We start from the raw sequence: 13646 nt of genomic DNA, 5'->3' as shown, positions 1-13646 counted from the left end.
AACTGTTGCAAACAGCTGGCATTTGAACATGTTTACCACGCTCCACAGCGAGGATACGGAATATTCGGCGGATTCTGTGGAGTGGCTCCATCAGGATGATCCGGCAGCGGGCTTCTTCGCCTGCGGTACCTATCAGTTGGTGCAGGAGGACCCGGAGTGTGCCGAGAAGGCTTCACCCAAGCGCCCTCGCAAGGGCCGCGTGTATTTGTACCATTTCGAGACCACAAATTCCAGCCTGGAGCGCCTGCAGAGCATTGAAACGGCGGCCATCCTGGACATGAAGTGGTTGCCCGCCTGCAGTGATGATAGTGATTCCCACCTGGCCACGGTTAACTCTTTGGGTCAGTTGGAAATCTATGAGTTCTTGAAGGATCAGAGGCAATTGAAGAAACAGACGTGCTTCGCGCTGGAGGAGGAGCCCCAGGGGGAGTCAGCCTTGGCCTTGGCACTGGACTGGCGGAAGGCGGAACAGGACATTCAACTGGCCATCTCGGATTCCAAGGGTGGCCTAAACCTACTGAGGTACTCACCGCAGGGCGAGGCAATCCGCGAGCGATCGTGGTTATCCCATGGTTTTGAGGCCTGGACCTGTGCCTTCGATCGATGGTGTTCGCATCTCCTGTACAGCGGCGGCGATGATATGCTTCTAATGGCCCACGATTTGCGCACGGAGCAACGGGCGTGGACAAACCGAGCCCACATGGCCGGAGTAACCTGTCTGCTAGGTCACCCGACTCATGAAAACCTACTGCTGACGGGTAGCTACGATGAGCAGCTCCGTTTGTTTGACACTCGCGCCATGAAGCGTCCCCTGGCAGAATTAAACTTGGGCGGAGGCATCTGGCGACTAAAACCACATCCTGCTTATCCTGATCTCATGCTGGTCGCCTGCATGTACACCAACTTTAGTCTGGTGGAGATTGATGCCAAGGATCCTAATTTAAGTTTACTGGGAACCTACGAGGAGCACAAAAGCATCTGTTACGGTGCTGATTGGGCACCTTTTCCGAAAAAGGACGACGGATCCTTGACCATGGCTACCTGTTCCTTTTACGATCACAAGTTGTGCGTTAGTCGTGTGAAGATTAGCAAATAAGATTTATGTACATTATATTGGGTTTATGTTCTTATGTTCTTTTTTTTTTGAAAGGAAACAGTCCAATAAACACAAAACAAATAACAGCAGAATGATTTAATAGTACAACTAACAACAACAACCAGCCATAATATATTATTCTTTAGGATAAATAACAGTAAAAACTTTGAACGAATATTTCAAATATCGATTGCATTTTGAAGTTCAAGCAACCCAGGATAATCGTTATCGCTGGAAGAGCATTATGTTTGGCCATCACTAAAACAAATATTCGAATTTGCAGCGATTTTGAAATGGTAATATCTTATCTGGGATTTGTTAGCCTTATACAGAGAACCGCTTTTTATCCCCACAGCAACCTCATCAGAACCCAGTACTCGAAAGTGACGAAGCGTTACTGGATCGTGGTAAAAAGCGCCTCGAGGAGATGCAAAAGATTGTGGAGAATATGATGGTTGACTTTACGGCCTACGCGAATGACTCAAATGAAGAGGCTCTGGCCATAAACGAGCGCATCCTGCAGCTGCTCACTGAGTGTGCCGAGGCCAAAGCCGAGGAGCAAATGCTCCGTGAGGAACTACAGCGTTACCAGGAAAAATAGAGAAGTGTCCGGAGAGCATGCGGTTAATTTTGATTTCTTTTATAAATACATATGTAAAATATAGTTATCACACGCTTTTCCATTTGATTTTCTCAGAGTAACAAGTAGTACAGGGTGTCCTGACGACAAGATCTAATCCAGTGGTAACTGCCGCGAGTGAGTCGCTTACGCCACCGCATTCTGTATCCAGTTGAGGGCGCCGCGAATGCGACGCAGGCGAGCGCGTGCCAGGAAGCTGCAGATGAGGAGGTACTCCACATAGGCGCGCTTTCCACTGGAAGCGACTGGCAACAGTCCGGCACCCAGCTGCGGGCGACCCTCGCACATTATCTTTGTGGTCAGCGAGAGCAGCCACTGGAGGATCTGGCGAGAAAGAGTCATGATTAGCTATTCGTGTTTCGCAAAACAAAAAAAACTGTCTATGGAGATACCAACCTCGGAGCTGTTGGGCATGCCACCCGCCTTGAGCCAATTGGACGGTGCCCAAAGGAATAGTTGCACGACATTCGCCGCAATATCCGGACTGACCCGCTTCGACGGGTTGGGATTGAGGATGTTGTACACCAGCTGTTGCAACAGCGGCGGGCAGGCATCGCTAATCGGCGGCAGCTGCTCATGCCTGTAGTCACTGTTCCTAAGCGAAAGAGTCAGCTCGCCGCGTTCGCGTGCCAACCCACCGCTGTTCGAATAGAAGGGATTACGGCTGCCAAAGATTTCGTAGGCCAAGGCACCGCAGGCCCACAGGTCAGCCTTGCCGTAATTAAGCACCGAAAACGGCCCGGGCATCGTGTTAAAGATCTCCGGCGCCATCAGAGCTGCATTTCCGCCCTTGTCTACGTCGTGCGAGACATACGGAAGCCTCAGGCCGTGCACCTTGTCCGCTAGACAGCAGCCAAAGTCGGAGAGCACCAGCACCGGTGAGGCGTCATCCTGCAGCTCGATAAGCACATTGTCCGACTTGAGATCACGATGGGCCACCCCGTGACGACTCAAATGGTTGACGGCCTCGAGCATTTGAGCCAGCAGCAGGATGCGGGTGCGAGTGCTCAGCTCTTGGTTGTCCAGCAAGCCACGCAGGCTGTGATCGTAGCGTTTCATTAGCAGATAGAGCGACATGTTCCGGCCATAGCCCTGCGGATTGATTCTCTGCGGCTGGGCCACCGGATACAGGAGGTGGCCGTCGGGAAAGTTGCGCACCTCGTCGCAAAAGAAGCCAAACATGCAGACAATGTTCGGATGCGGTGGCAGGGCGACAGTTTGGTTCTGCAGCAAGCGCTCCCACTCGTCGGAGGCTTCATTCATCCCGCGCTGACGAGCTGGCACGGTCTCCTTGTACATGGCACGCAGAATGGACAAGGCGTTGCTTTGTATATCGTAGTTGAACATCATTTTAAGGGCCAGCGGATAGTTGTCCACAGAGCTATTCATCTTCGGAGTCGCGAGGGGATTCTTAAAGAACATGGTGATTTAAAAGGCAAAAAGATGTTTTGGCGTAAATCTTACTTCATTGAAGGAATTGCGTTTGGGTTCCTGGTCCTGGTGGTCCTGCTGCTCCTGCTCCCTCTCCTGAGCGCCGACAAAATCACTGGCAGCCGAGGGCTGGCTGTAGTGGAATATATTATCCACAGAGCCACCAAAGTTGTGAACAAAGCGCGACATGTTCTGCAGCGGCGACATCGTCTCGTGGGCACTCCAGCTGTTCGGAGCAAAGGCTGGTGAGGCCTGCGGGGGCTCTGAATCCGCAGCAAGCGTCTCCGCACCGTTGTCCTTCTTAAAACCTGCTGCATAGACCACAGCGGCACAACCTTTGGCAATCGGTGGCCCAATATCCAGATCATCGATGCTAAACTTGGTGTCCAGCGTGTCGGAAATGTCGTCCTTGTTCCAGGCACTTTGCAGCCGTCCAGCTGCCTCACGAATCTCCCAGCAAACGCCTTCCAGTTCGTCCTCCTTGCTAAGCACCCCCGATCCGGAGGCCAAACTCACGCCGATCAAGGCGAAAAAGGGAGCTGAATCGCCATAGAAGAGCTTACGGGTGGCACGCTGGCGAAGATCCTCGGAGTAAGTGGTGGTCACCCGGCTTAGGATGTTGTCGATGAAGAGTTTGCGGGCATGTTGGCCCACTCGGAAGAGTCCGCTGCTGCTGGTGGTAGAGCTCCCATTCAGTGGCGATCCCGCCGAGGGAGTGGCAGTGCGGGGCACTACATTGACCACCGATTTGGCCGCTTGTTGCGGCGTCGTCTGGCGGAGATTCAAAGTGAGTAGAAGGGGATTTTAGGACAGGAGTGCTGGAGTTACATACCCGCACCACATGGGCAGCGGTGGAGGGTAATGGAAAGCCTCGCTTGCTTCTTGTCTTTAATTGATTCTGGTCCAAAATGTTGGCGTGTATATCACGTTTACAATAGCTGCGCAAAATGTAGCGACCATGTTTGATCAGTCGCACGGTCAGCAGTCTCACAGACATCTTTCGGCCCGCCTAGACCTCGGCTATACGTGCCTGTAACTAGAAATCCTTTTTAATCACTTCACATTCTGAGATTCACCTTTAAAATTATACCTTTTTTAAGTTTTCTGGTGCTTAATTCTGGTCGCTTCTTCTTCTTTTACTCCACTGTTGCTCATGTGGGATCGATAAGGCCTTTCGATAACGAAACAGCTGATGCGTGGGTGTCGATTGTTTTGTTATTGCGTCGTAAAAATATTTTGCTTTTTTCGGGCTGAAAGGTGAAAGGGTGGCGGGTGCAACTACAAGGCAAAATCCCTGGATCGAAAGGGTGTTTTTTTTTTGTATTTGCTCAAAATATATATACTTTTGCGAATCCTGTGTGGGCTAGACCGATTTTGCGCTATGTTTAACTGGGACGGAACGGATAATTTACGAGAGCAAACTTGCCTGGCTGCCTACATTTATTAACTGCGCCTACTGCAACTCGTTCGAATTTCAATATGTCGATTTTGTCGTTAGATAATCACTTCCAGCTTTGACTGCTTTTTTTATTTTTTGGCTGAAAAAAAGTGATGAACGTTGACACTTGTTTTTCTGGCTATCCCAATTCGGGAAATTGTTTAAGTCCACTGCAATTTTCGATAAAAACAAAGAAAAATGTTAAAAACAGCGAAGTGGTAGTGTGACCGTTATAATTTTCGGTAAATCTAACGTATCGATAACCGCCTAGAGGGGATCCAAACCTGTGAACTGTTAGCTTGCATCTGAACCAAACCGCCCAATTAGGTACCGCTATCGTTGTTATCGAAAAGTCCTGCAGCACGCACAAGAAAAGCCGCCAAAAAATGTATCCTAATAAGAATAATGATTGAATTGCTTTTGAAAAGTGTTAAACGTGTAATACAAGCGTAGATAACAAGATAGACAGGCGGGAGTAATCGATTCGGTTAAGTTTTTAAAATTTAAACAAGCAAAATCTGATAATTTCTACAATCCAACGGAGATTCTTCTTCTTGCTCCCCTATCGGCAAGGCAACAAGTGTCTGTGTGGCTTCTCTTCCACACTTGCGAATCTCCTTAAATGTGTGGGTGTTGCTTTTCTGCGCGATTGATCTTGTTTGTTTTTTTTTTTATTGTGAAATATTACCAAAACAAAAGTGTAATTAATAGAGCAATTTTTTTGTTTTGTTTTTTAAGTGATAATTGTTAAATGCATGTTCTGTCAAATAACTGAATAACAAAATTCAAGAAGTTTTCAGAATATAAAAATATTGAAACAGAGGTGAGTCATTTTTGTGAATTTGTTACTGTTCTTTAACTTCGAAAGACATGAAATTAAGTGGCTTAATTTAATATTAGGTTTTTTTGGTAATGCCATACCGGTTTTTACATACAAATTTCGCGCCAATATTTACATCCTCACTTCTAAATTAGGGGTCATAAGACGACCACAAAATACAAAAAAAAAAAGCTAATGGCTCTGGGTTTTGGTCAAGTTGTAGATCCTTGAAATGATTTAAATTTTTAGATGTTTTGACGCTCTTCATGTGAAATGTGACAAATTTATTGAGTCAAACTGACAACATTGAATGTATATAAGGGCGCAGATCACTTGGGTCCCAGCATCTCCTTGGGATTAACCCACTCCTTGAACTGCTCCTCGGTGATTCCCTCTTTTAAGGCCTCCTCCTTTAACGTGGTCTTATTCTTGTGAGCCGCCTTTGCGATCTGGGCGGACTTGTCATAGCCGATGTGCGGATTCAAGGCGGTGACCAGCATCAGGGACTCGTTCATGATCTTGTCTATCGCGTCCTTGTTGGCCTGCAGTCCTTCCACGCAATTCTTGCTGAAGCTCATGCTGCCATCCGCTGAAAGGAAGGAGTTTCCTTACTTTTCACGATGGCTTAGTTGGTTATTTCGAGCTTACCCAGCAGCCTAATTGAGCGCAGCACATTGGAAACTATCAGCGGTTTGAACACGTTCAGCTCGAAATGTCCGTTGGATCCGCCAATGGACACCGCCACCTGGTTGCCCATCACCTGGGCACACAGCATGGTCATCGATTCGCACTGCGTGGGATTCACTTTCCCGGGCATGATCGAGCTGCCAGGTTCGTTCTCCGGCAGCATTAGCTCCCCGAATCCGCACCGAGGACCGGAGCCCAAGAGTCGAATGTCGTTGGCAATCTTCATCAGACTGACAGCGATCGTGTTGAGGACACCGTGCACCTCCACCATGGCATCCCGGGCAGCCAGAGCCTCGAACTTATTGGGCGCACTGACGAACGGCAGGCAGGTGAGCTCGGCAATTCGCTTGGCCACCTTCTCGGCGAATCCCTTGTGCGTATTCAAGCCCGTTCCCACGGCTGTGCCACCCAAAGCCAGCTCGTAGACCCGCGGCTGACAGCACTTGATCCTCTCCAGGCCGTAGCTCAACTGCTGAGTGTAACCGCTGAACTCCTGGCCCAGAGTCAAAGGCACTGCATCCATCAGATGGGTGCGGCCGATCTTGATGATGTCCTTGAACTCGTCCGACTTGGACTTCAAGGCGTTCCTGAGGTGGGTCAGCCCCGGAACAAGCCTTTCGTTCAGCTCCATTCCCACCGCAATGTGAATGGCGGTGGGGAAGGTGTCGTTGGAGCTCTGCGACTTGTTCACATGGTCGTTGGGATGCACCGGCGTCTTGCTGCCCAGTTCGCCGCCCAACATCTTGATGGCCGCATTGCTGATCACCTGAATGGGGGATTTTTATAATAAAATACAATTTAAATAGATAAATGATGATAAGTAAAGCCTGATGCACCCCAAAAGCGGCTATGATTTGATGGGTTTGCTCATCACCTCGTTTGTGTTCATATTTGATTGGGTGCCCGAGCCGGTTTGCCAGATGACCAGCGGGAAATGGCCCTGTTTGTAGTGCTTGCCGGAGATGACATCATCGCAGGCGCAGGACACTGCATCCGCGATCTTGCTATCCAGGCCGAACTCCTTGTTGACCTCGGCGCAGGCTTTCTTCAGAATGCCCATGGCCTGAATTACCGGCATCTGCGGGCAGTATTATTATAGTAAATAATTTATTTAATTTAGCAGTATCTAATCTGAATCTGCGTGGCAGATTCATACCGGCATGCGCTCGGCTATACCGCCAATGGGAAAGTTCAGCTTGGAACGCATTGTCTGAGCCCCATAGAGCTTGTCTGCCGGCACCTGCAGTTCCCCGAACGTGTCCTTCTCCATGCGAAACTTGTCCGAGGCCTTATCCTTGTCCTTGCCGCCCTGAAAAAGTGTTGCATTGTACACATGGAATGCCCCTTCGCCTGCTCTACTCACTTCCTTGGCCCGGAGGCCCCCGCAAACCACCCAAAGATTGCGTCTGGCCAGGATTAGGCCATGGCTTTGCTTCAGCATTTTTGTTTATATTATTGATCTGTGTGTTCCAGTGCGAATCATATACAAGCGAACTTAAACTGAGGTCGGGCGAGTGGCCTACTCTACTTGGGTCCCAGCATCTGTTCGGGGCGCACCCAGTCGTTGAACTGCTGCTCCGTGAGGTAGCCCAGATTGATGGCCTCCTCCTTGAGGGTCGTTCCGTTCTTGTGCGCCGTCTTGGCGATCTTGGCCGCCTTGTCGTAGCCGATGTGGGGATTCAGGGCGGTGACCAGCATCAGGGACTCGTTCATGATCTTGGCAATGTTCTCGCGGTTCGCCTGGATTCCGTTGACGCAGTTGGCAGTGAAGGTCCTGCTGCCGTCAGCTGAAAAAGGCAGATTTCTTTGCTCAACATTCATGAAATAATCACATAAGTTGCATAAGCTGCTGGATCGGTTGCAAGCAACTTTGGAATCCCATTTTAAACTTACACAACAGCCGGATTGAGCGCAGCACATTGGACACGATCAAGGGCTTGAACACGTTCAGCTCGAAGTGTCCGTTGGATCCACCGATGGTCACAGCCACCTGGTTGCCCATCACCTGGGCAGAGAGCATCGTGAGCGACTCGCACTGCGTGGGATTCACCTTGCCGGGCATGATGGAGCTACCGGGCTCGTTCTCCGGCAGCGACAGCTCGCCCAAGCCGCATCGGGGTCCGGAGCCCAGGAAGCGAATGTCGTTGGCGATCTTCATCAGACTGACAGCGATGGTGTTGAGGACTCCATGGACCTCGACCATGGCATCGCGGGCGGCCAGAGCCTCGAACTTATTGGGCGCGGTAACGAAGGGCAGTTTGGTGAGCTCGGCGATCTTGGCAGCGCACTTCTCGGCGAATCCCTTGCGGGTGTTCAGTCCAGTGCCCACGGCAGTGCCGCCCAGAGCCAGCTCATAGACCCTCGGCAGGCAGGCGTCAATTCGCTCCTGGGCGTAGGCCAACTGCTGGGCGTAGCCGCTGAACTCCTGGCCCAACGTCAGTGGCACTGCGTCCATCGTGTGGGTGCGTCCGATCTTGATGATGTCCTTGAACTCCTCCGACTTGGCCCGCAGGGCATCGTGCAGCGTCTTGATCGCCGGCTTGAGGTTGTTGTTCAGCTCCAGGGCCACCGAAATGTGGATGGCGGTGGGGAAGGTATCGTTGGAGCTCTGCGACTTGTTCACATGGTCGTTGGGATGCACGGGCGTCTTGCTGCCCAGTTTGCCGCCCAACAGTTCGATGGCTCGGTTGCTGATCACCTGGTAAATACAATTAATTGATATAATGGGAGGTAAAAAAGGAAATCAATCATGACCCACCTCGTTCACATTCATGTTGCTCTGGGTGCCGGAACCCGTCTGCCAAATAACCAGAGGGAAGTGGTCGTCGTACAGCTTGCCGGAGATCACATCGTCGGCTGCCTTCGAGATCGCCTCGCTAACCTTGGTGTCCAGGCCGAACTCCTTGTTCACCTCGGCGGCGGCCTTCTTCAGGATGCCCATGGCCTGCACCACGGGTTTCTAAAAATCAGAGTGAAGAATTTCTATTGCAGCAGTGAATCATTTTTGAACCTTGCAACATTTTAAAATAATTAACACCTAAGGTTATTCTCTTACTCTAATTTGCTATTTAAATATCGCATTTTCAAGAGTTTTACGACTTTTGCAATCAGATTTCAAGGCACCTTAAGCTGTATTTCAACATTATTTGATTTTGCAATTAGTTTAACGTTGCTAGAAAGCTAAAACGAACAAAATGTGGTGAAACTATAAAGTAAAACTCTCTATTTTATATTGCATCTGTTGTTAATCTGGGCTGGTTAATTAATTTAAAATGAAACCGAATTTATTACTTAAGAACCTTGTAGTTGAGGTCATTGAAAAGTTAATTAAAACAATTAATACTTGTAAGTCAGAGCTGTATAAGAACTAAAGATAACTAGTTAATGAAGAATGTGATGCTAAGGTATTGTAAAACCAATTTATTTGCAAAAACTTATAATTACACGTATTTACGAGTATAAGTCTCGTGATTTATTATGGGATCTACTTACAGGCATCCGTTCGGTGGGTCCGCCGATGGGGAAATTGATCTGGGATCGCATTGTTTGGGCGCCATAGTATTTATCCGCGGGAACCTTCAGTTCGCCGAAGGTGTCGCTCTCCACGCGAAACTCTTGGGAGGCCTGTCAAAGGAAAAATACCAGATTAAAACCGAAAATATCACGAACTGATAGGCTACCATCCGACCATTGTGAGGGAGATAGATGGCAGATAAGTTGGATGAAATCAGAAGCCGAAATCAGAGGACGACCACTCGACCTCCGCTGCTCAGAGTTGACTGAGTCGTTGAAAAACTGAGACCGATAAGCAGCAGGCCTCAATATAAAACTAAAACCCGAGTAAATAGCGAACAGATTCTTTAAAAGTTCTCTCTCAACAAAAGTATAGAATGGTGGAGGTGTAAAAGGAGGCGGCTCTGGAGGGGAATAAATGAAGGCACTGCCCGGCATGGGGTGCCTTGCTAATCAGCTGCGCTTTGGCCACAAAACAAACACACCTGGGCGCGCCTACTTAGGAAATTTCCTATAATTCATTTTTGCAAATATGAAAATTGTAATTCAAGTAGTTCAAGTCAATTTCTTAACAAAAGCGTTCAGAAGTTAAAAATTCTTAACTGTATGGGAAGACACGTTTCTTGTTTTGTACATTATAAATACTATTATTGTGACCACCAGTGTATTAAGGGTCCACATGTATTATTTTCCTTGGTATTTATAGGTGCAAAAACATTTGTTAAATCACTAGTACAGGATAGTGTAGAAAAGTGGTCGGCATATAGATATTATCATTTTCAATCAACCGGTTTAATTTCAATTGCCGAAAACAAGAATCGCTGAGAAGCACAATTTCTTGAATTACAACTCGTTTTGTGAGTTTTTTTTTCGCGGTGTGTGCTTGTTATGTTTGTTTTGTCATGTGATTTGAGTGCGATTATAAAAAGAAGATTATCGAATAACTTTGAGTGAAAAAATAAATGCATCCAATTGGAGTGGCAGCCGAAAAACCCAATTGGAGTTTGCCTACAAGTGGTCGAAGTTGTGTGCCGATTGGAACTAATAATCCAGCGGCTGGAAGGCCCCTTCCACCATCCATTGTGGGTGACACCGAATTGCGCCCCGAGCCCATTTCTTTTACTTGGTCAAAATCATTATTTGAAGTATGAATATACTCACTTCGTTTGCAAATATATCGGCCTCTGTTTCGAGACACATATCTGTTTCTGCAGTAAAAGCGTGTTGTTGGAAAAACCAAATTCCAGTTTACATCGAAACAAACACCTATTGACAATCTTACCAGTACTGGTCAAATCTACGTGCTCAATGGTGCCCAAAGATGAATGGTCACTGGAGCTTTCTTGTCGAATCCTTTTCCTCGGTTTGCGACACATTTCTCTTTCTGCAGTAAAGGCTTCTTGTTGGAAAAACCAAATTCCAGTTTACATCGAAACAAACACCTATCGACAATCTTACCAATACTGGTCATATCTACGTGCTCAATGGTGAGCAAAGATTCATGGTCACTGGAGCTTTCTTGCCGAATCCTTTTCCTCGGTTCGAGACACAGTTCTGTTTCTGCAGTAAAAGCGTGTTGTCGGGAAAACGAAATTCCAGTTTACATCAAAACAAAGTCCTATCGACAATCTTACCAATACTGGTCACATCTTCGTCCGTAGTGGTGCTCAAAGATTCATGGTAATTACTCCATTCTTGTCGAGTCCTTTTCTTCGGTTTTTCGCAAAACAAATGTTCAACTCTCCTTTTTGCAGCGTTGTTTAACATTTGTCTTCTAAGTGTGCCAGCATCATTCGCAGCATGATTATGCTCGTTCATTTCTCTCGAAATTTCATTCTCAGTGCCCACTGTGTATATTTTGGCCTTGCATGCGTTATTTGAACACCGCCAAGCCATTTCACCAGATTGAAGTTTTCTATGCCCCCGAAACTTATAATTGTCCAGTATGATCATTCTTTTGCCCTTGCAACTGAGCATTTCACCTTTCACTTTCATTTTGAATTATATCGTAGTGTACTGCACTCAAATTATATTAGCTACACAGAAACCTGTCAATGCTGAAAGAAGCAATTCGGCTTTAGCTCAATGACGCTGATATGAGTCGGGGCGCATTTCGGCTATAGCTGAATGACGCCGATATGAGTCGGGGCGCAAGTCGGACTAAATTTAATTGTCTCATTGTAACGGTAGTGTTCTTTCGTAGTGTTCTGTACTCGAATTATATTAGGTACACAGAAACCTGACAATGCTGAAAGACGCAATTCGGCTTTAGCTCAATGACGCTGATATGAGTCGAGGCGCAATTCGGCTATAGCTGAGTGACGCTGATATGAGTCGGGGCGCAATTCGGACTACATTTAATTGCCTCATTAGAATGTTTTCGACAAACTCAAAGGAAAGGAGGGGCAATTTGGCTACACCGTCCATTGTATAATCATTACGAAACGCCGGCTTATTGTGTTATTTTATTTGCATTTCTTTTTGTTTTGTTTATATATAATTTTAGCAACATTTTTTGGAGTTATTAGGTGGTTCGTGAACGAAACAAGAATTACATAAGGCACAATATTTGGCATATCCGATAAAAATCAAGATAAATCCTTACCAAACGCAGAGCTCCAAAGGAAGCCCACGGTTTTGTTATTTGTTGAACGCCGCGAAGCGAGGAACGCTGCAATAACGGTATAACCATCTTTATGCTTATTTCTTAATAAGTAATTAATAAATAAGTTTGCCGATCACTTTTCGCGGACGAGCCCACCAAAACAACAAAAAAAAATAATGATGCGCGGGGGCGCGTAGTCAACTATCGATGGATCTTATTATCGATACCTGAAAAACATTTTAATTCACAAAAAGAAGTGATTAAATTTCCTAAATTTAAAATTAAAGCTATAATATACCTTTATGTTTGTAAGTCCAAATGGCTACAAAATGGGAAGGAGCTCAACTATTATTTGATACAATCAAATACCTTGCTTAGCATTTAGTGTAAAAAAAACAAACGTTTTATTGCTTCTAAATTTGATTTCTTTGAAAGTGTAACTTCTAAATATTTTCTACACCCACGAACTATCGATAAAACCAGAAGTCAGCGTGACGACTTATCGTTTGTTTGCCATCCGGAGGCGAACAGCTGTTTTGCGACTGCTCTCGGAAATAAATTTGCGAACGGTTTTTTTAAATTGGATTTTGCAATGTCGGCGTTTGTGAAAACCGTGTGTTTGGCTCAAAAGCTATGCGCCGCAAATCCCGTCGTGGCTCGCCAGGCGGTACGCAGCAGTAAGTGCAGTCTGGCCATCAAACCAGGAGCTGGAGAGCCTGTTTTGTTTACGTAACTATTGACAGTACTCAGATTCAACATTGTTTTTCCCGTATAGTGGCCGGCTGGAACAAGGACTACAAGCCGGCACCCTATCCACAAACGGAAAAGGAACGCCTGGCGGCAGCCAAGAAGTACTACCTGCTCCCTGAGGAGTACAAGCCATACGCCGATGATGGTTTGGGCTACGGAGACTACCCCAAAGTGGGCGGCGGACTCGGTGTGGAGGCCAAGGACTCCTACTACCCCTGGGATTATCCGGAGCACAAGCGCAATCATCACGAGCCCGTAAGAGGACTACCCAATAGTTATCTTCATGAGGACCGCTTAAATCCATTAAATCTCTTGTAGGTCTCGGCGGATCACGATCTTTACAGCGAGGATCGCTGGTCGCAGGCGGATTATCCACGCTACAAGAACTCGTACTACTTTGTCTGCTTCCTGGGCGTAATGTCTGGCTGCCTGGCCCTTTATTATTGGCTGGAGGACAAAAAGATGTACCGTCCCGTTGCCGCCAAACAATATCCCGGCGATGGCGTCAAGCACTACACCTTCGAGCAGTAGAGAACACAGCGCCCTCCTCGTCGATCCTCTGCGAGCCTCGTTATTATTTCATAGGCAATTTATCAACGCATCTGTACAATTAAAATAAAAGAAGCCAAGCTGAACCGATAAGCTCTTGTTTCACAGAAAACAAAA

The 13646-nt window shown here is 47.2% G+C and overlaps 5 protein-coding genes and 1 long non-coding RNA gene across 12 annotated transcripts; 3 read left to right on the top strand and 3 right to left on the bottom strand.

Annotated features, from left to right (window-relative positions):
• The first annotated feature begins 28 nt into the window (after positions 1 to 28).
• On the top strand, positions 29 to 1784 carry LOC108097087 (diphthine methyltransferase). Its single transcript, XM_017199136.2, has 2 exons — positions 29 to 1392; positions 1452 to 1784. Exon 1 carries the CDS (start codon positions 29 to 31, stop codon positions 1094 to 1096), a length of 1068 nt encoding a protein of 355 aa, XP_017054625.1. The 3' UTR covers positions 1097 to 1392; positions 1452 to 1784.
• LOC108097082 (serine/threonine-protein kinase Pink1, mitochondrial) lies at positions 1716 to 4843 on the bottom strand. 2 transcript variants are annotated; one of them, XM_017199125.1, is made up of 5 exons: positions 4258 to 4843; positions 4000 to 4203; positions 3201 to 3938; positions 2133 to 3146; positions 1716 to 2060 (listed from the first exon to the last, which is right to left on the bottom strand). In XM_017199125.1, the coding sequence occupies exons 2-5, from the start codon at positions 4162 to 4164 to the stop codon at positions 1863 to 1865; spliced, it is 2115 nt and encodes a 704-aa protein (XP_017054614.1). In that variant the 5' UTR covers positions 4165 to 4203; positions 4258 to 4843; the 3' UTR covers positions 1716 to 1862. The 2 variants fall into 2 exon arrangements, with proteins under 2 accessions (XP_017054614.1, XP_017054615.1); XM_017199126.1 differs by having other exon boundaries at positions 4000 to 4197.
• Positions 4844 to 5694: 851 nt separating this feature from the next.
• LOC108097085 (probable fumarate hydratase, mitochondrial) lies at positions 5695 to 7592 on the bottom strand. Its single transcript, XM_017199134.2, has 5 exons — positions 7476 to 7592; positions 7269 to 7421; positions 6987 to 7190; positions 6074 to 6878; positions 5695 to 6014 (listed from the first exon to the last, which is right to left on the bottom strand). Exons 1-5 carry the CDS (start codon positions 7551 to 7553, stop codon positions 5755 to 5757), a joined length of 1500 nt encoding a protein of 499 aa, XP_017054623.1. The 5' UTR covers positions 7554 to 7592; the 3' UTR covers positions 5695 to 5754.
• On the bottom strand, positions 7541 to 12403 carry LOC108097083 (fumarate hydratase, mitochondrial). 6 transcript variants are annotated; one of them, XM_017199127.2, is made up of 8 exons: positions 11260 to 11696; positions 11084 to 11185; positions 10908 to 11024; positions 10787 to 10833; positions 9605 to 9736; positions 8871 to 9071; positions 8006 to 8810; positions 7541 to 7899 (listed from the first exon to the last, which is right to left on the bottom strand). In XM_017199127.2, exons 1-8 carry the CDS (start codon positions 11618 to 11620, stop codon positions 7637 to 7639), a joined length of 2028 nt encoding a protein of 675 aa, XP_017054616.1. In that variant the 5' UTR covers positions 11621 to 11696; the 3' UTR covers positions 7541 to 7636. The 6 variants fall into 6 exon arrangements, with proteins under 6 accessions (XP_017054616.1, XP_017054618.1, XP_017054617.1 ...); XM_017199129.2 differs by having other exon boundaries at positions 10787 to 10827; XM_017199128.2 differs by having other exon boundaries at positions 10908 to 11021.
• LOC122319736 lies at positions 10028 to 12314 on the top strand. The gene is made up of 2 exons (XR_006245308.1): positions 10028 to 10482; positions 12132 to 12314. It is a non-coding gene; the product is annotated as an uncharacterized LOC122319736 (long non-coding RNA).
• A 276-nt stretch (positions 12404 to 12679) lies between the features above and the next one.
• LOC108097089 (NADH dehydrogenase [ubiquinone] 1 beta subcomplex subunit 8, mitochondrial) lies at positions 12680 to 13615 on the top strand. Its single transcript, XM_017199144.2, has 3 exons — positions 12680 to 12907; positions 13006 to 13235; positions 13299 to 13615. The coding sequence occupies exons 1-3, from the start codon at positions 12823 to 12825 to the stop codon at positions 13509 to 13511; spliced, it is 528 nt and encodes a 175-aa protein (XP_017054633.1). The 5' UTR covers positions 12680 to 12822; the 3' UTR covers positions 13512 to 13615.
• Positions 13616 to 13646: the final 31 nt, after the last annotated feature.

Source organism: Drosophila ficusphila, unplaced genomic scaffold (assembly GCF_018152265.1).
Source record: "Drosophila ficusphila isolate 14025-0441.05 unplaced genomic scaffold, ASM1815226v1 contig_198, whole genome shotgun sequence".
Taxonomy (NCBI): domain Eukaryota; kingdom Metazoa; phylum Arthropoda; class Insecta; order Diptera; family Drosophilidae; genus Drosophila; species Drosophila ficusphila.
This window is presented reverse-complemented; position numbering and strand designations above follow the sequence as displayed.